At 37.3% G+C, this 23852-nt stretch overlaps 2 protein-coding genes across 2 annotated transcripts; both read right to left on the bottom strand.

The window, feature by feature from the left end:
- Positions 1-4600: 4600 nt before the first annotated feature.
- Positions 4601-18012, bottom strand: LOC106060658 (cathepsin L-like). The gene is made up of 9 exons (XM_056028379.1): positions 17900-18012; positions 14383-14484; positions 12641-12818; positions 11301-11330; positions 10678-10806; positions 9319-9462; positions 7341-7426; positions 6508-6664; positions 4601-4991 (listed from the first exon to the last, which is right to left on the bottom strand). The coding sequence occupies exons 1-9, from the start codon at positions 17968-17970 to the stop codon at positions 4728-4730; spliced, it is 1161 nt and encodes a 386-aa protein (XP_055884354.1). The 5' UTR covers positions 17971-18012; the 3' UTR covers positions 4601-4727.
- Positions 18013-20431: 2419 nt separating this feature from the next.
- On the bottom strand, positions 20432-23335 carry LOC129926167 (uncharacterized). Its single transcript, XM_056028467.1, has 2 exons — positions 23196-23335; positions 20432-20988 (listed from the first exon to the last, which is right to left on the bottom strand). Exon 2 carries the CDS (start codon positions 20986-20988, stop codon positions 20500-20502), a length of 489 nt encoding a protein of 162 aa, XP_055884442.1. The 5' UTR covers positions 23196-23335; the 3' UTR covers positions 20432-20499.
- Positions 23336-23852: the final 517 nt, after the last annotated feature.

Genomic DNA, 23852 nt, shown 5'->3' with positions numbered 1-23852 from the left:
AATATTAACTTCTCCGTTGAACGCACACTGTCAATACAATACTATTTGGGAACATTTCGAACTTGTATTTACTTATATTAGCAATACAAAATTTCTGGTCTCAGATAACTCAAAATACCAAATAAACAATTTTTCAGTTTTAAATTAATCCACGTCAATACAACAATAACAAATATCATTAATATTTTTAAAATCTACTTGTGGTGACAAGCGAGACCCTTCTTTATAGAAGGCCTCAACTCTGACCTGCAACGTCACAACCTGTGGGTAGTTTAGACCAATAGCTCGTTTCCACGTCGTGCAGACCTGTGACGTCGAAACAAGTTATTGGTCTAAACTGCCCACATGTTGTGACGTTGTATGTCAGTGTTCAGGCCTTCTATAACTGTGGTTCTCGGACCAAGTCAAGCAGAATCTCAAATTTAAGATTTGCAATGAAATGCATAAATCCCGCACCTAAGGACTTATTTAAACGCAACAGAAGATCAATTTTATTGACGTCACAAAACTAACACTACAGTTTAGCCAATTGTGCCTTTTATGTCGTCCCCTAACTGCTTTTATATTCCTGCCTCAACTCCGACAAACTACCCGCCCACCTTTTGTCTCATTTTCCCTCTACCTCCTTCTGCCTTGTACTCTCGACACCTCGCCTCACAAATTGCTGCGTCGACTTGCTCCCAGATGATATCATTCGTTGACCTATTTGACAAACGACCGCGACACAGTTTTTAAGCTAAGAAAAACCCAGAAAAAAAAACACTTTACAATCATTTCTGTAGCCTACCTTTTTTTTTTTAAACAATACCCAAGCCAGTCAGGGAAAAACCCACGAACAGAGACAAGGTGCTAACCCGTTTGACGTCGGCTCTGGTCAAGTATTTCAAAACAATTTCAACTGTCGACGTCACGGGCAAGATTGTTCGGATTCTAAGCAGAAGATATTGACCCCTCGCTTGTCTAGTCTCAATGACTTTCGGAAAATTTTGAATGTGGCCTGGTTTTAAAATAATAGAAGATGGTAGATTTTTGCATCCAAGTCGGTGCGCACGGACTTAAGACAAATAATGCAGAACAAACAAAAGGTAACTTAGTGGCAATGTAGTAGTTAGACTTTGTTTATAGTAGGATGTCTAGACATTCTTAGGTCAATGTACGTTCTAGTTAACGGACTCTTCTTCTCGCGCGTGGTCTAGCTGAGAGGTAAAGCGCTTGGCTATCGTACCGAGCGGTCACGAGTAAGAATCCTGGCGAAGACTGGTATTTTGAGGGATATATAAGGTGCGGGTTGTAAGATTTTGTTTTTACTTATTTTGTAATGATCGGGGTATGCGCGTGGGGCGGGTTATACGCGTATGCGGGGGTATATATTCACTTAAAAACCAATATCTTATCTGAGAAGAACTGCACATTGGTGTCTAGATCAAGGGTTTGTATTTTCAGAGGGCAATTATTGTGCCCAGTGATTTCATCCGTGACCTCCGTGAGATCCAGTCGGTGTTGTTTCTTCTGGTCTTTTAATACAGTATGAAGTCTTTAGAACCTGATATTTTCTGATGTCATTCCACGGTGTCAATTTTTCTAATATGAAAATTAACACGTTCTTGCTCAGATCTACTGCAGGACGTCAGGGGGATGACGGAGGACAATATTTGAACTGGGACCCTCATTATTGCAGTACGAAGATCGGATACCTTATGATCAAGCAGTCATGTGAGATTCATTATGTGAGATATTTGGTGAATTACCCCTCTTTGTTCTATCAGGAGGCAAATGACTGCTCATAGTGACAGGTGATTGAATGATCCGAAAATTCACTTTAAATAACTAAATGCGCAGAAATTTTACTTAAGTAATAGCTTCAAAGCTTAATAAAAACAGAGGGGGCACGGTGGCTGAATTGTTAACCTGGCGTCAATGGTTCGAATCTAGGTGAAGACTGGGATTTTGATGTTAAGGTTTTCTTTTACTTTGACCAACGGTTGACAAGCAGAGTGTCATGAGGCCAGCACAACGAAAAACCGTTTTTACTTTCCCCAACTAAAGTCAGGTACCCATTAGAGTTGCGTTGACACAGGGGCGCCCTGATAATCCCAAAATTTAAAATCCAAAATTCGAGCCCTCGACCCCAGGCTCGGAAGCCAAATACTTAACCACTCAGCCACCACAGCCCCCCCCCCCCACCCCAAACAATTTACTTGGTAAATTTTTCTCAGACAGCGAAGGTGGAAGGAGTTCAGCAATTTGGTGTGGCAGGAATATAAGATCCAGGCTCTGAAGAATACAAAAGTGAAGGAAGAACTACACGAATGGAGACTTCAAGTTTTGTAAATTTGCTGTGTCCTCTCAGTGAGAAAACTTTTTTTCTTCAAACTTTAGTCAACACTGGTCACCATCACCGCCGCTGATAGGTACACAGCTGCACGCCGCGACAACAAAGTTAAAATTAATGCAACACGGAGGTCTACCCCATCATCTAGGTTGGCTTGTTGCTATGTTGAATAATTATATGTTATTAATTTACCAATACAATTAAAACTTCGCTGACTTAACATAACAGAAGCTAAAGCGTCAGGTCGTGAGGTGCTAATTAACAGACTAGTTTAAAAGTAACCCAATCTATGTCGTCAATTAGAGCAAGTTCAGTTCATCAGACACGACATCTAATAATTGTTTGGTTTTATTACCCCATCTGTTACTAACAGAGTGACTCAAACAACAGCTTTTCAATTACCAGCTTTCTAACACTCGAACGACTGTAAACAAGTTATAATTTTGTATAGTTACCAACAGACCAATGGTGGATTTAATAAATATTTGGTCTTTTAGTCTTAAAAAAATAAAAATCATCATTATCCTCGTCATTATCGCAGCCATTATTTTTTTTTAATTATTACTTGATGTCCACTATCAACAATATAATTACTACTACCTCTACACCGTCCTCACGTCAGACATCACCATTATTATCATCATCAATCATCACACTACTTCCACACTCAACATTATCATTCCATCTTCATTCCAGACATCAACATCGTCGTCAAACCACCACCTTCTCCCATCTCAACACCGTGATCAGCATCTTACAACATCCCAATGTCGACATCATTATCATCATTACTTCCGCCATCAACTGCAGCAACTGCATCGTAACAAGACAACCCCTAGACAATGAACTACATCATCACATAACCACCACCACTACCATCACCATCATTATCATGATATTTACCAATTAGCGGAAACATGCCAATGGGTTAGAAATCCAATTCTCCTAAACACACGCTGAGCTGCTTTAAGAGTCAAAGTTTTCTATTAATAGATTACATTGTATTGACACAGACCAAGGTGTCTTTGTTTCAACCTAAGCAAAGGTCCTATGTTTAGGTTCACCTTCAGCCCTTTTTGCACTTTAAGAGTGTTCATTAGTGCAAAAAAGTCAACCTATACCTAGTTTCTCACAGGGATGCTCTCTAGCCCCCTTAAAAAAACAACTAAATAATTTACGGGATTCATTAAAAGCAACACATTGCTTCTACACATTAAAGCCATTCTAGAAAATCTGTCTCGTGTGTCAAACATTATTAAAAATTGTGAAAACGAATGAAACTCTATTGATAGGATAGGATCCCTTTTTGGCATTTAGGCCAGGGTAGAATGCGTCATATCAGCTTGATGGGCTCACTTTCTCCCAATGTTCTTCTTCCATTAGCAGCTTAGATTTCAATCTTCTTGTTTCAATACTGCCGAGCAATCGTCAAGATGAGACATCACGCATACCAATCAAATGTCGATTGCACTTTCAAACCAAGCTGCTCAATTTGTACTTTGAAAAGAAAATAGGATTAAGCTTAAAATGCAGTTTTTAACTTTGTACCCAATTACGTAATTGTAACACAACAAATGCACTCTTTCTTTCTATATGTATTAGCACGAAATCCAAACCTGGTGTACAGCCTTGTGAATTTTATTGATTTTCCTCTCAGCAAAGACTATGAATGTATACACAAATGTTACAAAGGATATTTACATGTTATGAACATCTTAAAATTCTTTTGTTTTTTTTTTTTAAATTAATCATTTGGTATTTTAAACTTATGCGTGCGAAAAATTATGGATTTAAAATAACTACCTAAATTATGACTGTATATATCGGGACTCGGGACTTATCACTTTTAAAAAGGTATGATTTTGGTAATTTTGGTTTGTTACATAGCTTTGGGATAATTTGCAAGAACTCCGATTTCTTAGGTTTCTTCAGAAATGTAGATTTTTACCTACTTTTTGTCAAATGAATATAATGAAAAATTTAAATAAATGTTAAAAATGTGTTCATTTGTGAAGATTTACTGAAAGCATGCATTTTTTAAAATCTTATCTTATCTTATATAATACAGACGTTACTTCAAAAAAGAAGATGATTACGTTTATGCAAATACGTATAAACCTTTTTTTAATAACAACTTTGAGTAAGCCCACAGCTGTTGATATAATTGGGGAGTACATGCATATAGACACACAAACAATCACAGTGGCCGCATGCAAGTTTCTGTTATACAAATTTTAGGTAATATAAACAAAATGTAATAAACGGTACTCAATGTTTAATCCTTTATTGAATTCATATAGCATTCACCCAGACATCGTGACGTGAGTTCTATAATTTCATAGTTCGAGACGATTTGAGCTAGTTACACTCTCAGCGACCTAAGGTCATTGCTCCACTAGGCCAGGAATCCAGTGGCACAAAGCTTATTGATGCCACAAGCCTCAGAGCCGAATGAAATCCTGAAGAAACCTTTCTCTCCCCACATCGCCCCCCAGGAGTTTTTGGCGATCCAGTAACTGGCACCATTCTCGGTGATATTGTACCCAGTGAGGAGAACTACATGGTCTAAGTTGTACTTATTGCAAGTCAGGGCTCGAAGCACACCTCCAGTATAAAGCTGAAGGTCCCTGCCGTGTAGCGCCGCCACCAGAGGCCCTATCTGAAAAAAACAAAAGAGATGAAATATTACCGGTATTTCCTTCTAAACTTCGACGTTGTTGTGAGTAAAAAAGGTGGTGGTGCTGACCATACCGGGTGACATTCATCAGAGAATGCCAACAACATGACATAATGACAAAAAAAAAAAAAAAAAAAAAAAAACAAGCAACAACATGATTTCAATAGAAGCGCAGGCTCTCATTAGCCGCGTAGTAATCAATGTATGATAGTAAAAAAACAAGTAAATAGCTATTTAATTGTAGTGTTACAACAGAAAGATTAACTTACAAGATTTTTTAAAGGGAAATTTTCGGAAAGGAATGATTTGTGATGTGGTTAATACCATTAGCTTATTGCCTCATGTGACACTAACCCTAGCGACGCAACTGCTCGGGACTTTTAACTACATTTTTTTGGGGGGGAGGGGGGGGGCTTTTTTTTTTTTGTAACCGCAGGTGGTGTTGAAAGTCAAATGCGTGGCTTTTATTTGGATCAAGTTCAAGAACGGGAAAATGACGCAGGAATGAATTATTTCTTGAGAGAGAGAGAGAGAGAGAGAGAGAGAAAGAGAGAGAGAAACAAAAGAGAGACTGTGAGAGAGAGACAGAGAAAGATAGAGAAGCAGAGTGAGAGAGAGAGAAAGAAAGAGAGTTAGAAAGAGAGTGAGAGAAACAGAGAGGAAGACACAGAGAGAGAAGACAGAGAGAGAGAAGACAGAGAGAGAGAAGACAGAGAGAGAGAGAGAGAGACTTTTATGTCCTAAGTTTAAGTTTTTAAAAATCTGAGCCCCGAGGACAATTACAATTTTTCTTAATGAAAAACAATGATGTTGTTCCTAGAATGAAGAATAGTATAGGCCTCATACTATAAGTGAGAGTTTGAAGAAACAGGTGATGAGCTAGCAAGGCATGTAACACCCAAGAGCAGCTCTATGATAAATACAGTCATCGGAAGATGATGAAGTGAATATGCCGAAGTCTACATAAGCTCCGACTAGCACTTAAATCACGCAGATGTCTAGCTGGCCATAACACTTCAACACTTAAGTATTCAAGATGTGGCCTTAAGATATCCCATATCTTCTTTCCACTTCGTTTTGCGGAGATAATTTATAAATTTTTAGATAATTTATTACTTCCTTTCATTGAACAAAACCTACTAGTCAAGGTAAGAGATTTACGTACTCAAGGAAAAAGATGATATCGACATTTAAAACACCAACTGGTGTTACTTGTTCTAGTTCATATAATACTTAGTTAATTACAAGATCGATTTTCTACATCTGCATAATTAAGAAAGAAAAAATCAAGATTTAGGTTAACGGGCCCGGTTTGTCTTCTATGGGAGAATTCTGAACGAGTTAGGCTTCAGATGAAATTCAAGAATCAAGCAACAGACTATTTTTTTTACTTCAAACTCAAATTTGGTAGTCACATAATCTGTCTTTTATACAATACACTGTGGAATATAAACAAGATTGACTACTAAAGAAATGGTGGATGCAATAATGTACCTACGTTTTTTAGATCTGCAGCCAAACTATTCTCGTTCTGACTCAGTATGGCGTAATCCACAACTTTAAGTCCTGGAATAAACTTGGACCGATTGTATTTGGCTGAGCAGCTCTCTGACACGTTGCAGCTTGGTGTGAACCAGGGTCCGCAGTGAAGAGTGCTGTCACAAACAACATGAGTGTTTGAATTTATTATTTTCGAAAAAGAAACAGCAGGACATGCACCTAGACAAATGTACAGAGAAGTGAGTCAAAAGTCCTTTCAATATACAACGAAAAAGCACCACCACCAAAAAAAAACAAACAACAGCAGATTATTTGAGACTTTTTGGGGACCAACATAGCCCTCTGTGTACACGGAAGGTACACCACTTAACTAGTCAGTGTGTAATAAATTTTATACCTTTAAAAAGAATATCTCAGCTTCTAGTCCTATAATTATAATTTTTGTGATCGGAAATAATATTTCTTTTTAAATTGCTTTCTATATGTCTATGAGCGCAACTTTTAGTTTTTGCGAAACGGGACGGACGGACAGACATATCACACAAAGCTAATAGAGGCTTTTCCCCTCTACGGGGTCCTTTAAGAGCGCAATTAAGGAGTGCGAAAAGTATGAAAAAAAATAAGATAAAAGCGTTGATCACAGTGATCACAGAGGGGAATGTTTGAACTTGGGGTAGAAATAAAGTGTTGTTTACTTAAACATTTTTCAATTTTTAATTGTTTTCATTTTTGTGTGCAACCAAAAGTGTGTTTCAAAAGTTATTTTTAATGTATTTTAAAAATTATTTTATCAAATTATTCATTTTTTTTTTTTTTTTTTTTTTTTTTTACCTGTAGCCTGGAGGTGCACATGGTGAACAAGATCCATTACCTACACAAAAGGGGTAGTCACTCTCTTGCAACATTCCGCCTTCATTCTGATAGGAGGAAATAACTCTTCATTTTTAGGATTGGGGCGAGACCAATCGTCATAAAAGGCCTTAACACTGACCTGCGACGTCACAACCTGAAGGTAGTGGAAACCAATATGACGTGGCAACAAGCTATTGGTCTTCAGTGCCCACGTGTTTTGACGTTGCAGGTCAGTGCTCAGGTCTTCTAAGACGATTGGTCTCGATTGGGGTGTATGCTATAGGATGAAGATTCAGATACATTTATTTCCAGGAGTCAAGACGTTGCTCAATATAGCTATAAAGTACAGTGATATCAATACCAGCAGCCAAGTTATTATGAACAAGACTAATCAAGTTGTCGAAGAGGACCGAGTTAAAGCATTTGTGAAAACGAGGTTGGAGTAACAGAAATCACAGGGCATAATTGTGGATTACGTAAAAATAAATTAAAAAAAATCTTACCCAAATCCATGGCCTCTCTGGCGAAAGGCATGGTTGATGTTAGCAGAGAATTGTTAAGTCCTCTCCACTTGAAATAATTGTTCACTAGAATGTACAGTGGTAGCCCAATGGAGGCAGTTTTCAAGCTAGCCTATCCGTTTTCCCCTAACCGATATTTCCACGATGAGATCTGGAATATTGTTTAGTGCTGTCATGCTTTTAGCTTTCTCAGTTTGCTGCGATACTGTCACTGATATGGACCAGATGGGAGAATTGGGGGAGGGGGGGAAGAAAGGGATGTCTAGGCGCAATCAATTTAAAAGAATTTATACAAAAAAGGAACAGGGAGGGGGGAGGATTGACCTGAGTTTGAACTCCTTGTCTCACGCCTTCTCAAGCCGATATACTAAGCATTCTGCTAGTGATGTGAATAGGAAAATAGAAGATTGTATAGTTATCTACTGTTTGTTTCAAACGTACTTTTAAGGGGCGACCTATAAATGGGACTAATTCATCTTATACTACCACTTTAGTCATACAATTTATTTCCCTTGTTCGACATACCAAAATAAAACAATTAATTACAGTGTACTAGCGGCTTCTCTTTTAGGGGTCTGCTAAAAATATGCAAATCTTGAAAATTTCTAAATAAAATATCTTTTATACGCAGATCTCGTTAATTAAAATTGTGTTTTATATGTCTAAGTTTGAGGACATGAAGGAATTAATTAGATTGATGGAAAATATGTAATGGCAAAAACAAAAAGAGTGAAAGATGGACATTCTTCCACTTTAGGTGAAACCTGCTAGAAAAAGGATATCAAAGAATATGAGCACAAAAAGGAGAAGATGTTCTTCTATTTCCCGGACGTCCGGTAACCCTAAATGGCAACAAACCTTATGCATGAAACAAATTTATCAATAATAATGACAAAACAAAAAATAAATGTTTAATGGCTCCACCTTCACCCATCCCTTTGTCTGATGAACCGTAGGGGCACCACACATGATCTGTCGACCGTCTTCCTCCATCTGTTTCTTGTGTTATGAACTACCCCTTCCAGTGACAAACCAGTCCACACTTTGATGTTGTCTTCCAATTGCATCACAAATGATGAGATTTTGAACAGGAGCTTAATGGCGATGACCTGCTGACCTGCTGACCTGCTGACCACCTAAAAAAAACGCGAACTAAAACTCTACGGCCATATCGAATGGGCTCGCAAGGACATTCCTTCAGGGAACAGTACCAGGAAAAAGAAGATGCAGACAGAGAAAGCGATGGGAAGACAACATAATCGAATCTACTGGCCTGTCATTGAAAGAGAGTCTATCCAAGGCAAAAAAACACAGAAAAAAATGGAGAAAGATGGTCAACAGATCTTGTGTGGTGCTCTACGGTCCAAAAGGCGAAGGGATAGTCAAAGGTGAAGGTGATTGAAAATGAGACACCTGGAATTTAAAAGAAAACTGACCACGAGAAACTCATAAAAAGCCATTGGGTTTCCTCCTGTCGGACCGCATGCTAAGGCTTGGTTTTGGAATATGCCGTTACAGTCCAGAACAGCTTGACTAGATAGATCGGGGCTTGAACTTCCGGTTTTTATAGCCCAAAGACCCTGAAATGTCAACGAACAAATATTTGTAATTGAATTTTTTTTTTATTTGTTTTGTGGTGTCCTCATTAACTTTCTCTCTATTGTGTATATTTTTAATTTCTTTCATGTAGCGCATCATTCACACTTAACAGTAGGCTCAGTGCGCTATAATCCAATCTCTTTTGTTGGCCAGTGGGTGGAGGGTTTGCGTGCTGCATTTAGAAGCTCAGCAAACACATGCTTGATTCGAGATTCAAACTCGAGCCTTCTTGTTAGGTAGTAAGCCGTAGCTAAGCGGTTTTGGCCTCTCAGCCACACTTCCGACATCTCTTTATTGGCTTATTGGGGAGCGAGGTCGAGAGGTTAAGTGTGCTTGAACTCGGCTTGGTTTGGCTACCTATGAAGGGGGCTCGAGGTTCGACACCCGACTCGGGCATAGTTGTGTTTACTGAGCGCCTAAAGGCAGCACGGAAAAACCTTCTCCTAGATACCCCCTCCCCCCACTGGTCCACAAATGAGATTGGACCAAGGCGCTCTGAGCATGCTATAAGCATGAAAGTAGCGCTATATAAAAGCCATAATTTATGTATTGTCTTATTCTTTGTCCTTGAACTTGGCTGATTTTGCAACTGTGTCTGACTTTAACATATTAAATTAAAGTCTAAAGTTTGTTTTTCTTTTCTGTAGATTTTAAGTGTAGAGATTTCCTGATTGGGAGAGAATAATATGTCATAATAAATGTCTCCAAAATCAACACCACTAACAGTCAGGTGTAGTTCACAGAATGAATAATAGGTGATGAAGAGTTGGCAATGACTGCATGTTAATAATAATAAAATGATAAGGCTGTATTCGAGTCCGAAGATTAATGAGGATACTACATGTTGATGAAGAGTTTGGAATGACTACATGTTGATGAGGAGTTTGGAATGACTACATGTTGATGAAGAGTTTGGAATGACTACATGTTGATGAAGAGTTTGGAATGACTACATGTTGATGAAAAGTTTGGAATGACTACATTTTGATGAAGAGTTTGGAATGACTACATGTTGATGAAGAGTTTGGAATGGCTACATGTTGATGAAGAGTTTGGAATGACTACATGTTGATGAAGAGTTTGGAATGGCTACATGTTGATGAAGAGTTTGGAATGGCTACATTTTGATGAAGAGTTTGGAATGACTACATGTTGATGAAGAGATGGGAGTGACTACGATACATTTATTGTACCACCTCAATGTTTCCACATCCTGCGATTGCCCAGCATGCACCAGTAGAGCCTTGGTCCTTCACCGACGTAACAACGCCATAGACCTCTGACCAATCAAAGCAGCCAGTAACAGATCCACTATTTGTGTCACGCTGTAACGTTAACACAAAAGTTACAATAATTAAGACAATTATATTATGCCGTGAGTGGTTAGTACGCAAATTACAAAGGTATCTCCCTTTGAGCAATAGTAACTATTGAATAGGCTTTTTTTTTGTGTGCAAATAATTAAAAATTTTGAAAAAGACATTAAACATTTCTTACAAACTAGCTAAAGGGAGATAAGAACGTAAAATGTTTTTTTTTAAATAAACAAAATCTAATTGTTTGAACGTGTTTATCCTTTTGTTTATAGCAGGGGTTCTCAACCTGTGGGTCGCGACCCACTTGGGGGTCGATAGACGATTTGCCAGGGGTCGCCAAAGACCATTGAACAAATAAGGATTGTTTTTGTCTACTCTTCTGTTGCTGTGTGTGTATGCGGGGGGGGGGGGGGGGGGTCGCGGTAGAGTGGGGGATTGTAAAAAGGGGTCGCCGAGCATAAAAGATTGAGAACCGCTGGTTTATAGGGGAAAAACAAAATCACCTGTTTTCTAGACTTAGTCCGATTAGAAGTCTGTGAATAGAGAGAAAAAAAAAGGCCAAGTAAAACAAAAATCATTTTCAATTTCAAAGTGTATAAAAATGTAATGACCTTTATAATTTCATCAAATCTCTCATGTTATTTTACATAGCACAAATAACATAAAGGCATTTAAGACACGAATATATGGCATTATAGCATAACCATTGGTCGATTTAAATGATCTTTTCGCCGTCTACGTCTGTCCTCGGCAGCGGGTTTTCTTTTGGTCGAAAATGTGCATCCCGCGGCCTTTGTGAGTGACCTCCAGCGCAGCTTTCTCGTTCTGAAGCCGCTTGCCACCAGGTGCTCTCTTCTATGTCAGCTAGGGCAAGTTGGCGCCTAAGCTGGTCTTTGAAGCGTTTCCATTGTGCACCTCTGTTAAGTCGACCACCTTTCAGCTCACCAAAAAAGATATCTTTTGACATACGTTCGTCTCCCATTCTGGAGAATAGCCCTGCCCAGTGTAATTGTCGGACCTTAAAAGTCCATCTATACTGTCCATACCGACGTTCCTAAGTAAATCGCTGTTTGTAGTGCGGTCTTGTCACCGTATGTCCGTGATGGAGCGCAAGCATCTTTGGTGAAAGCGTTCAAGAAGTCTAAGTTGCTTTCTGTGTAGTACCCATGTTTGGCGGAATCTTAACCATTCTTTATGGATCTGAGACCTTGCCGCGCATACCTGAAAGGTATATAGAGATTTTGTCACGTACCGTCATTCTCAGCGCCCGAAAGCCCGTCGTCAGCGAGGCGGCTTAATGCAATGCCGTTGTCTCAGGAAACATATTTTCGAAATTCCACGACGCTTATTGAGCGCACCTTTTCGTACCTGCGCACTCCGACCACTTCAATGCAAAGGCACCCACACCTTGGGCTGGACATCCTGAATTTTGCGGAACACACTCATCTGGCTATTGAAACCGCAAGCGAGGATGGTCTTCTATAGCCGCTGTTAGATACGTTTGCAGCGTTTTCAAGGGCGCTCTCTGCGTTGGCGACCGGAGCATGAGGTACCCCCTTCCCTTTCTCATTGCGCTTATATTTAGGTTACTTAACTAAGTATTAATCTTTTCATTTCATGTAGATCAATATGACGCTCATTTCAAATTAATTATATATTGTTATTACAAATAACTTTGGTCCGCTCTGTTCAATATAAACAATGTTCTGATCATTTATCTTAATATACAACAACAAACAACAGACCTATTCGAATATTCGAATGCAGACGTCAAAAAAAAAAAAGATTTTTAATTCACCCCCCCCCCCCCACTTAAAAAAGATGCTATAAAGTCAAACGTTACCCGCCTACTGCTGATATTTGATTGGATGAATCTGTTTAAGAAGCGCTGTTTGAATTCTTTTGGGGTGAGATCCACATAGGGAGATAATCCGAAAGTTGGCGGCATTTCTGAGTCGTATTTAGAAGCAAGTCTGTTGAGTTGATTGGCGATCTTCAAGTTCTCCAGAAATGTTTGATACCTAATCACTCACAAATATAATATGATAAAAAATACTTCTTTAATAATATTTGCGAGTGATACTCATTTTAAAAGTATCTTTAGTATTTTAAAATGTATAGACACATTCCTAAAAGACATAGACTTAGTAGACTAATTAAAAAAGCATCGTATATCACTCAAATACAGCTACCATCTCTTGAAGAGCTTTTTCAAGAAAGATGCATTTCCAAAACACTCACGATTCTTAAAGATAAACTGCACCCATTAAACCACTGTTACATAAGATCTGAACGAAGTGGTCGTCTCCTTTCTATTAGAAATAAAACAGAAAGATTTAAAAACTCCTTTATCCCACTATCGACCAGAGTGTTACAAGATCAGCTGTCGTCATCGAGAAGTACATAGAAGTCAAACTCATAAAGCGCTGGTTGTGAATGTGTATATGTTTCGTGAGTGAATGTTTTTCGAATATTTCATCTATATTGTTATTGTGCAGTAGTTACGCTAAGGTTGTCGATTGTAGTCAGAATGAATTTCCATTTGATTGGATCAATAAAATTATCTTATCTTATCTTATCTTAAAACTCTAATATTCCGTTACTTAATCATTTACTGACTACAACAGTATTCCTAGCAGGATATGAGAATCTAGCATTGTATTATCCATACTATTTCATAATTTAAGAATAACCCTGCCGCTGCTAGAGTTCAACGCAGTCTAGATTGACTCTAGCGTGTGAATGAGGATTCTACCCCTATGCAAATTAAGTTTTCAGGCTGTGGGCAAGCACTAACTAGAAAAGGTAAAAATCTGAGTCCAGAGAAATATTGATCATGGCAACAGTCATGTATTGTAAAAAAAAATCGACAACTTTGATCATTAAAAGTAAAATGTAAAGGTACACCCCTCTCAACGCGTGCGATCTATAGGGGCAGAAGATGCAATGTTCATCTGTTTCTAAAACCGACCAAACATCTTTGCCTCCCCAAAGTATGTGCTAACCAATAGAGCTGGTAAATTAAATTAATTACCACTATTTCATTAACTAACTTGATCCGAGAATGGGAAGTGGGAGAAATAACTTGTTCAGAATTTGTACCAGACAGAGTTGATAACAAGCCTTGAACATACACCCTTCGTTATGGTACTGGCGTTTTTTCTAACCTTTTACTCTTTCTCTCCTAATCGTCGATACCATCGTTGATTTTGACCTCATTGAATTAAATTAATGTTTAATTTTATAAACTTGACTTTGTGTTATATAAAAAGAGCATGCATTCCCCTTTAATTCTATACCAAATAAATCATTTTCTGATTACAAACAACAAAGTTATTGAAGCTTAATCATTACAGGGGAGTGAAATAGTAATAAGCAAAATGGAGAATTCCTTCGAAACGTGGAAAAATAATTATGGAGAGAAAGAGTTAAAGCACGTAGTACAGATCGTAACACTTCACTGACAGTATATCTACACTGAGCGTGTTCAAAAATAATCAGATAAAAATGTCTATAAAATGTTAATGAAATGTAAACTTAAAGTAGACACTATATCATTGAACATTACATTAACATACAACTTACTTGATATGCTCAACTGATCCATTTTTGTATGTTTTAGAGTGACGTTTTCTCCAATTAGAGAACAAGTCTTTAGCGTGTTGGTTGTCTTCTTCAGGGTACTCTCTGTATACAAAACAATATTTTAGTTAGATATGTCTTTTTTTTTAACTCTTTCTCTCCGTAATGTTTTTTTTCACGTTCTGATGGAATTATTCATTTTTTCTTCATTTCTATTTGACTACCTTGCTATTATTAAGCTTCAATAACGTTTTCGTTTGTGATCAAAAATGTTTTAATTGGTTTAGAATTGAATTCAAATGCATGTTATTTTTTTTGTATATATAAAACGTGACGATTATAAAATGAAACATTAATTAAATTTATTGAGGTCAAATCAACGATGGTATCAATTAAATGGGCGTGAGTTAATAACGCTATATTTATTATCAAATATTAAGTATTTTTTGTGTGCGATAAAAAATAACTTGATGAAATACATAATAAAATTAAAGACAGATACTTTTGAATATTAGAACTGCAATGGTAATATCTTCAATTCCGAAGATTAAGGATAAGTGCAGTATTCCACATGACTACGCAGATCCTGTTGCGACCTGTTAATTTCCCCGTATCTCCTGCAGACAAAGCTGTTGTCCGCCGGCGGTCTATTTAACTTTTCTTTTCGTCTTCTGCGCCTGTCTACAAGAAAAGGCTTTTCTTTTGGGTCTTACATGTGTGTCACGCAGCCTTTGTGACAGCTCCCCAACTGTCTCTTTCAGACACCGTCTGCTGCCAGCTACTTTCCTCTATGCCAGTGAGGGCCAAATGGCGGCTGAGTTAATCTTTATAGCGTTTAAGTGAAAGGGGGGAGGCACCACTTCTGTTACGCAGTCCTCCTTTGAGCTTGCTAAAGAAGATTGCCTTTATTAAAGTATATCCAAGCGAGTATATTGTTGTAACTCCACTGGAGGACTGAAAGGGTTAATGTGTGTGCGGCCTACTGATACACACGACTCAGGCCAATCACACAGGTCAACGGGTCAACGGCTGTCGATAGACAAGGGACAGTACTGCTAATAACCGCAAGTATGACCTGTGTTGTGGTCATGTGATCGAGAGCCTTCACGGTCGAGAGACAGTGTGTTTACAAGGACAGTTGAGTCCAGAACAGCAAGCAGTAAGGACTTGTGGTACCTTGCGAGTCCTCGAAAATGTAGCTGTACGAGCTAGAGAGAATAGTAATGTTTAGTTAGGCAGAAGTACAAGAAAGCATTTGAATTTGATGTAGCCAATAGTGTTGAATTGGCTGTCCATGTATTTGTAATTAAACCGCCACTTTGTTACTTGAAACTCTTGTTGTCAAGTTCTTGTCTTAGATGTGCTGTTGTGCTGTTAAGTAGTGTTTGCAGAAGGCCTGACGGAGAAGATCGTAACAATATATATATATATATATATATATATATATATATATATAACAAAACAGATACAATTGATTGGAAAGTTTAGTTACAATAAACTTTATCGTCCAGATTCAGAAAGAAATGTATTGAACAACAGCGCGACAATCTCCCAATACTAAACTCAGATGTTTGTTTTATTTTTGTAATTGTTGACATTATCCGATGTTATAAAAGTGTATCACATAATTGAATATATATAAATATATATATAAATAAATATAAATATCAATCAAACTTGGCTGACAAGTTGCAGAATGTCAATCGATACCATTTTTAAAAAAAATTTTTTTAATGACGCAGGATTTATTATCCTGCGTTCCGCACCTGGTGAATAATTCGACTTATAAAAAGTACATTGTTCATTATATATATATATTGAAACAATGAAAGCTGAAACAGTGATAATACATACATGACATTAAGTACAGAAATAAAAGTAAAGTTTCCATTTCAGACCAGGCAGTCTGTAGGGCAGATGATGTTAAGGCCATCTTTTTCTGTGGCCAACGGTTAACGAACAGGGTGTCATGTGGCCAGTACAACGACCAAACGCCTTTATTTTCCCAACTAAAGTCAGGTACCCATTAGAGTTAGGTGGATTCAGGGGAGCCTTAAAAATCCCAAAATTCAAAATCACAGTCTTCACTGAGATTTCAGGATCCCAGGAACCCAAGCGCTTAACCACTCAGCCACAATAATAGTATATTACAAAGCTGTCAGGAAGTTGAACAAGCCAGTTCTGTGTATGAAATCTTAATTGTGCCCTATTACATTGTGGGGAATGGTTAGTTTTGATATATTTTGTATCTACATTTAAACATAGTAATTTATTTTCAGCAAGGTACGTAATTGCTTTCTTACCTAAACATTTCTAATCATCGGATTACCTCCCTCCATTTATGCCAAAGGCCAAAAGTCCTTTAGGGGAAAAATGCACTACTAAGTTAAAGTAACTAAGAAAAAGGTCCATAACATTGTGTATCAGACATTCGCATTGTTTTATGTTGCTTTAACTTTGTGTAGATGGTATGCTTAAAGTGCACAGGGCTAATAAAAATGTTCACCTTGCATGTCTCGGGCCGCATATCCAATAGTCGAAGAGCCCATTTGAACTTAACCTCAGCAGTTTTATTTTGTACTAATGGGAAGGGGAATTAAAGAGCCTGCTGTAAGAAATGTATGAGGCGTGGATGGTTGAGTAGTAAAGCTCTTAGTTACCGAACCGAGGGGACCCGGGTTCGAATCCAGGAGGAGACTGGGATTTTTAATTTTGTGGTCCTTAGGGAGCCTCTGAGCCTACCCAGCTGTAATGGGTCCTTGACATTAGTTGGGGTAAAGTTAAGGAGGTTGGTCGTTGTGCTGGCCACATGACACCATCGCTAAACCGTGGGCTACAGAAACAGATGACCTTTACATCATCTGCCTCCTTAGATCGCAAGGTCTGAAATGGGGACCTTTACTTACTTTTATGACATGTCTCAAGAGACTCAAGAGACGAGCAGAAACAATCGCATACAAAATGTTCAAATGTCGGAGCCCTTTTATAAATGTTTAAGAGAGTACAAAGTGAACAAAGCAAAAAAAAAAAATTACTTAAGAAAAAAAGCTTATAAAAGGAAAATAACCACACAAGTACTGCAAAATATATTAATACTGCTAGATTTATTTCCCTTTTCTATATAAAACAAAGTTTGAATTTCATCCGAGAGTGGGTAGTGGGAGAAATACGACCTATCAAGGGAACTAATTCAGCTTATTCTACCACTCCAGTCAAGTACAATTTCTTTTCCTTGTTCAAGATACCAAACAAAATAATTAATCACCAATAGTTAATTAACTAATTGATTAATTTTTGCTATTGATTCTTGTGTTGTCAGATAAAAGAAATAATTGTGCGAAACGCGACATGCTTCATCCGAATTTGGAAGAAATAACGTGTACAAACATTTTATCAGACAGACAGACAGACAGACAGAGTTGATAATAAGCTTTGCAACAAAGTTCTACAAGAAGACAAGGACTATTTCTTCATGTTAATGTAACAAGGCATTTAAATATAAAACTACTTGAATACTTACATCATAGATTGAGAGAATATTATATGACTAACCACCACGCTCATAAATACGAGCATACTGTCGAGTCTCATTGTATGTTTCCCTTCACTGACGTCACGACTCACCACGGTGAATGCACGTGCTGGATGGTATTGATAAAACTGTTAGTGTCTCCCAGTAAACCACTCGAACGTTCATTAATGACAAAATAGTAATTGAGCTATAGGCTCCCCGATAAAGGACAATATATGTCATGCAGTCTATGTGACCGTACGTCATTTCAGGGACAGATACTGAAAAGAAACTTGTCTTTACGGAGTGTGATTATTAATTATTGTATATTCCATTGTAGCTCTACACAGCTAATATAACTAAACCCATGTAGGCGTATTTATAGGTCTATTTTTCATCTTGTAGAACTTTAAGTAGATTGAACAAACCTTTTTTTTTAGCAATAACTAAATATAACTAAATATAACTTTTATTTATCAATATTATACCTAGATCCAGGTGAGATATTGTTCTAATAAGAATGAATTGCAATGCTATTTAAACAAAATCGAACAACAAATACACGTCGTTGGTGTCTTACTTCTCTGAGTTTTCTTCCCCCTTTCTCCTATTGTGGTTTCATCCTTCTGCACGGCCCCATAACCTATAGATAAATTCCCCCCACCGTTACCTTGGAAACACACACACACACTCCACAGCACGAAGAGCAGGCTGACTTTGTCACATTTGTTGGATTTTTAATTATCATGTCTATTTTGCTGTTCAGCTTGTGGCAATTGCTTGATTACTAGTAACAATCTAAGTATAGAGATAATATAGTACAAAATTTGTGCATAAAAATGGACTGTTTTTCTTTAATAAAGGCAAAAAAGTAGTTGGGCCAATAACAAGATCATTTTTAATTGTTAAAAGCCAAACAGCATGAAGAAAACTTCCCATTAATTTAAATAGCCTGGCTTAGAAAAGCTTCAGAATTCCAATTCGAATGAATTGAATGAAGGAAATTCAGACTGGACTATCATTCTTGTATTTAATTAATTTTTATGTATACAATTTTTATGTCTTTTGAATTGCAATAACATATTTGTATACTTGCGTGTTTCGTGAAAGTGTGTGTGTGTGTGTTTGTGTTCTACAATATTTAGTTTAACTTTGCTGTGTTTATAATTTTTCAGAACTCTTGCATTACATTCCTCTTTTTCCCTGCCTTGTGAAGACACTTCTTTTCTTTTTTTTTTTTTACTAACCAACTCATGAAATCCTATTTAGATGGACTTCCTAGTGTGGCTTTCGTTTATTTTCTTTTTTAATATGAAAGCTTTAACGAACTAAAAACGAAACGTATAATAAATAAATAAATAAAATCGTGATAGCACACAAGTTTAGTAGACATGATATTGTCTAAATTAATTACTATGATGGAACTAAGAAAGGTGCTTGGGATTAAGTTGAGATATGGATTAAGATTACTCAGTGTCATTAGCTGATGATATCACCCTTTCTCAGATAAACTTTACTTTGGATTAATCTTGCTATATCGATTACCTACATTTATTGATTGGTGCCCTACTGTAAAGTGTGCGCATTTTTATTGTGACATTTTTTCAGACTCGTTTCATCCCTGAAGATTGTCATTGGCGTGGTCAGCATTTCTTGCTTTACCCCTATGTGACGCCTATGTATTTTGAAATTTAGAGACAATTTTCTGTGACTTTTTATATTCATAGCTTTACTAATAGAAAATACAGTGATTGAGTGACAACGCATTTTGTAATTAACTGTATTCGAATGAACTGCTTTCTTTATATTTTTCAGTGTTGAATGAGTTAACAGAGCGAAATATCCAGACGTTATAATAAATGACAAACTGTCATGGAATCCACATATTTACGAAACTACTAAAAAATCAAACAAAGTATTAGTTTTTTTTTTAAAGAAATGTCTATAAATCAAAAAGGGACATAAAACTAAAATGTTATTTAACTTTGGTTAGGCCAATTATAGAATATGCATCCTCTGTTTGGGACCCCTCAACTCAAGAAAACATTAAGAAACTGGAACAGACACAAAATAGAGCACTGATATTCATAACAAACGAATATTCACATTTGACTAGAGTAACACATTTAGTAAAATTAATGAAGTTAAAAAACTTTCAGGATAAAAGACTCAAAAGAAAAGTTGCGATTATACATAAAACACCGAACCATAATCTTCAAATGCAAAAACAAAATTCAATAAAATACTCAGAAAGACACAAAAATAAAGGCACATTTCTCGTTCCATATGCTAGGACAAATTTGTACAAATACTCCTTCTTCCCTAATGCTATTAGAGATGGAATTGGTTGCCTGAGGCAACCAGGAAAACCAGTGACTTGGCAGATTTTAAGTCATTGGTTAAGATGAATGACTAGATGCATAACGCGTTGGACGTAATCATCTTTTTTTTTTTTAAAGTATCGTCTGTATTTTATAAGATGAGATTATATAAGTGAAAGAAAAAACAATGAGTTTAGTGTATATACTTTATTTGCTTTCACAAGGTATCGTTTATATTCAATACACATCATCTGGTAATAACAATACTACGTTTCTGAGGTGATAAGGTTATAGTACATTGCCCAGCAGGCCATTCAAAAGTCCTAGAACTGGACCTCTCTGGTCAGTTAGGCCTTGAGCAGTACCCAGTAAATTACTAGCGACGCCACCAATGACTGGAAGTCCGCCGGCTACTCCCCTTACTGTGCCCAACGGGTTGTTCAACAAACTCTTGGTCAGTCCCCCAACAAGTGGAAGACCTCCAGCCACACCTGTGGCAGTGTTCAGAAGATTGCTTGCTAGGCCGCCTACCAGGGGAAGACTACCCACAGCATTTGTCACTGTTCCCAAAGGATTTTGCTGCAGATTTTGAGGAAGTGCTTCCGCTTGGTTGACCACATCACTTACAGAGCCGCCGAGGACGTTCCCGAGCAGACCGCCAAGGAGAGCGCGCCTGGCAAGGTCATCCTCAGTTTCAGCAGCTCTCGGGTGTCTTGTGAAGGACATCACTGACCCAAAGGCAATATTTATGACTACGGCAAGAATTAAGCTGCGCATCTGAAAAGAAAATATTTATTACTATTAGTATTTATTAACTATTAAATTATTTATTATTTGAGGCACTTAATTTCTGAAAAATGTGAATTGTTTCTATGTTAAAACGAAATCGGAAAGTTTGTTAAAATCGTTGTGCTTTATTGTAGTACAAACCCGTCTGGCTACCTAACTAGGCGGCTGAGAGTTCAAATCCCGATGTAGACCAGGTATTTTAAGATGCGGTTAGTTGCGTTGTTTTTGCTGAGTGACCAAGGGCAGCATTGACTTTTTCTGCCAATCCCAGAAAACCCTCCCTCCCCGACATATCCACAATAGAGATTGGATCAGAGCAGACACAGCATGATACAGGAGTATAACATACTCTCTCTTGTCTATACCAATGTTTCCCAAAATGTTTCCCGCGGAATCCTAGTGTTCCCCGATGCCTGAATAGGTGCTCCACAAACGACTTAAATAATTAACTAGTAGGCCACCACGTGAATAAATTTCTCAGAAAAATAAGCAAAGTTCTCGGCTAAATACTCAGAATGTGCGAAATGTTCCGTTAAGGAAAACGTTTGAGAAACACTGTTCCACGCCAAAGCAATAAATTGATAATATCTACAAGAGAAATTTTCGGAGTAATCTTCTCTTTGTTTATCTTTTCATTCTAGGATTCGATCGAGACTAATCGTTATAGTTTAGGCCTTCTGTAACGATTCGTTTTGATTCGATTGACAATCAAAAGACATTGTTTAAATACAATAAAATGCAAAAGGAAAAACACAATAGATAGCCATAAGGAATAAAATACGGTAGAGATATCATAAAAACTTTTTAGAACAAAAGTACATAACTGATATAAGGAAGCTTTTGAAATAAATAATCAAATTTACAATGTCAAGGACGTTTTTTTCTAAATAATATAGCTTGACTATGATTCCTAAGATTAATGAGGAATGCAGAATTTATCGTGGCTACGCAGCCCCTGCTGTGACCTACATCTTTTGCCACTTACAGGGCAAACATAACAATGACGCTTTACTAATAATAATAAGGCTTGTCTTCGAGTCCAAAGATCATTGAGGAATGCAGTGTTAGCGGTGGCTGCGCAGCCCCAACTGTGACCTACATATTTTGCCACAAGCAGGCCAAGCGTAAACATTGTCCGCAGGTGGTCGATTTAGATTTTCTTTTCGCTGTGTGCGTCTGTTCTAAGCAGCGGATTTTCTGTGGTTAACAACTGTCTCAGACTTTTGTGCTACTGTGGGCTGCATTTAGTTTAAAGAGTGGTACTGGTCTGCGCGAGCCAATTATCACTTTAAAAATACTCTGCGCAAGCTGGAGGCAATGCAGTAATTAGCCCACAAATGGCTAGTCCCAAACGACGCTTTACTATAGATCAACTAAATGTCAGACAGTAGAGTGTGCTACAAGCATGGAAATTTGACAACAGTTGGAAAAAAAAATTTTTTAGGTATATTTTTTAAAAAGACAATACCTCCATTTTTACTTTAAATATACAAATAATTAAAAAAAACAAAACATTTTTTTAAAGTTCAATTAGGGTACAGGGTCAGGGTTAGCTGTTAGAAAAATGCATTTTATGATTCGGTCATCGAGGAAAGACATCTAGATAAGATAAGATAAGATAAGATCTAACACCAGATCAAAGTTTCTGATTTAGATCTCTTAAGATGTAGTCTAGATTTAGAATGTAAACTGCAGTAGTTGTTTGTATATTTACGTAAAATTATCAGCAAAGCTTATAAACTTTAATAAAATAGAAGCAACTTTAAATTTACTCAGTAATCGCATTTACGATAATATATCTGACTACTCCATGTTGGCTCTAGTCTCCAACCAAATTTACATTTCTTAATTATTTTTTTTTAATTTGAAAAATTATAACGGTCAAACTAGAGTTTTCCCCGTGTGGCCAACTAGCTAGAAATTCATCGATATACATCAACGATTAAATTTGTAGGAAAATCGTTAGAGCCGTTTTTAAGATCAGCTGTCCGCCCATTCATCCACGTTCCATGAAGGAGTGACTTGATTAGAGTTATTGTAAAAATAAAGTTTAGCTAATAAATCATTTCCTTATCTATACACCGGTTACGCCAAAAGCATAGCTATTTATAAAATTGAAATCATATATGAAAATTCCCTAATCCGATTCAATGACTTTTAGAAGACGTTAAAATCATAGAAGTAAAAATATTTACCTTCTAGAAGTCTCACAAGTTGTGCTGTAGAAATAAGTTCTTTGTCAAGCTTTGAAAGGTACAGTGTCATGATCTAACGGGCCAACATCTTTTATAGTGAATATAGTTTAATTATGGGACTAATTTCTTGAGTTCAAGTGTCATTGACATGACTTCAAGTGGTAGTGGTACGACAGAAAAGTGAACGCAAGAAGAACCGCTATTGACTTTTCTCTGTAAAAGATTTGTAGATTGTTGCCATCTTATCCCCACATGTTACCAGGACCATAGTGAAGAGAAAGTCAGCGTTGGTCGCGATACTATCATATTACACAATGACCAAAATAAAAGGTATTGTTAGGGGAAGCTGTGACTAGAGAATGCCCCCCCCCTGGTCACTCTCATCTGTCTAATATTATCACCGCCCCTGCACATTATATCCACGACACTTGTGGAGCAATAGCAATCTTGATCAGGGCGTTGGCGGGGTGGGGTGCTCCTTAAAGGTGAGATCAAGTGACTATATTCACCTGTAACGGCTGTGGCATGAGTGTGTAGCCATCAGACAATGAAGGTAATAATAAGAAATTTTAAAATCAATTTTAGGTCAATATAGTTCAAGTCTAGATATTGATTCAAATTTCCGAAACCAATTTATTAGCTGAAAAAGAAAGAATA

This window comes from Biomphalaria glabrata, chromosome 5 (assembly GCF_947242115.1).
Source record: "Biomphalaria glabrata chromosome 5, xgBioGlab47.1, whole genome shotgun sequence".
Taxonomy (NCBI): domain Eukaryota; kingdom Metazoa; phylum Mollusca; class Gastropoda; family Planorbidae; genus Biomphalaria; species Biomphalaria glabrata.
Note: the sequence above shows the minus strand (reverse complement) of the source record. Positions and strands in the feature narration are given on the sequence as shown.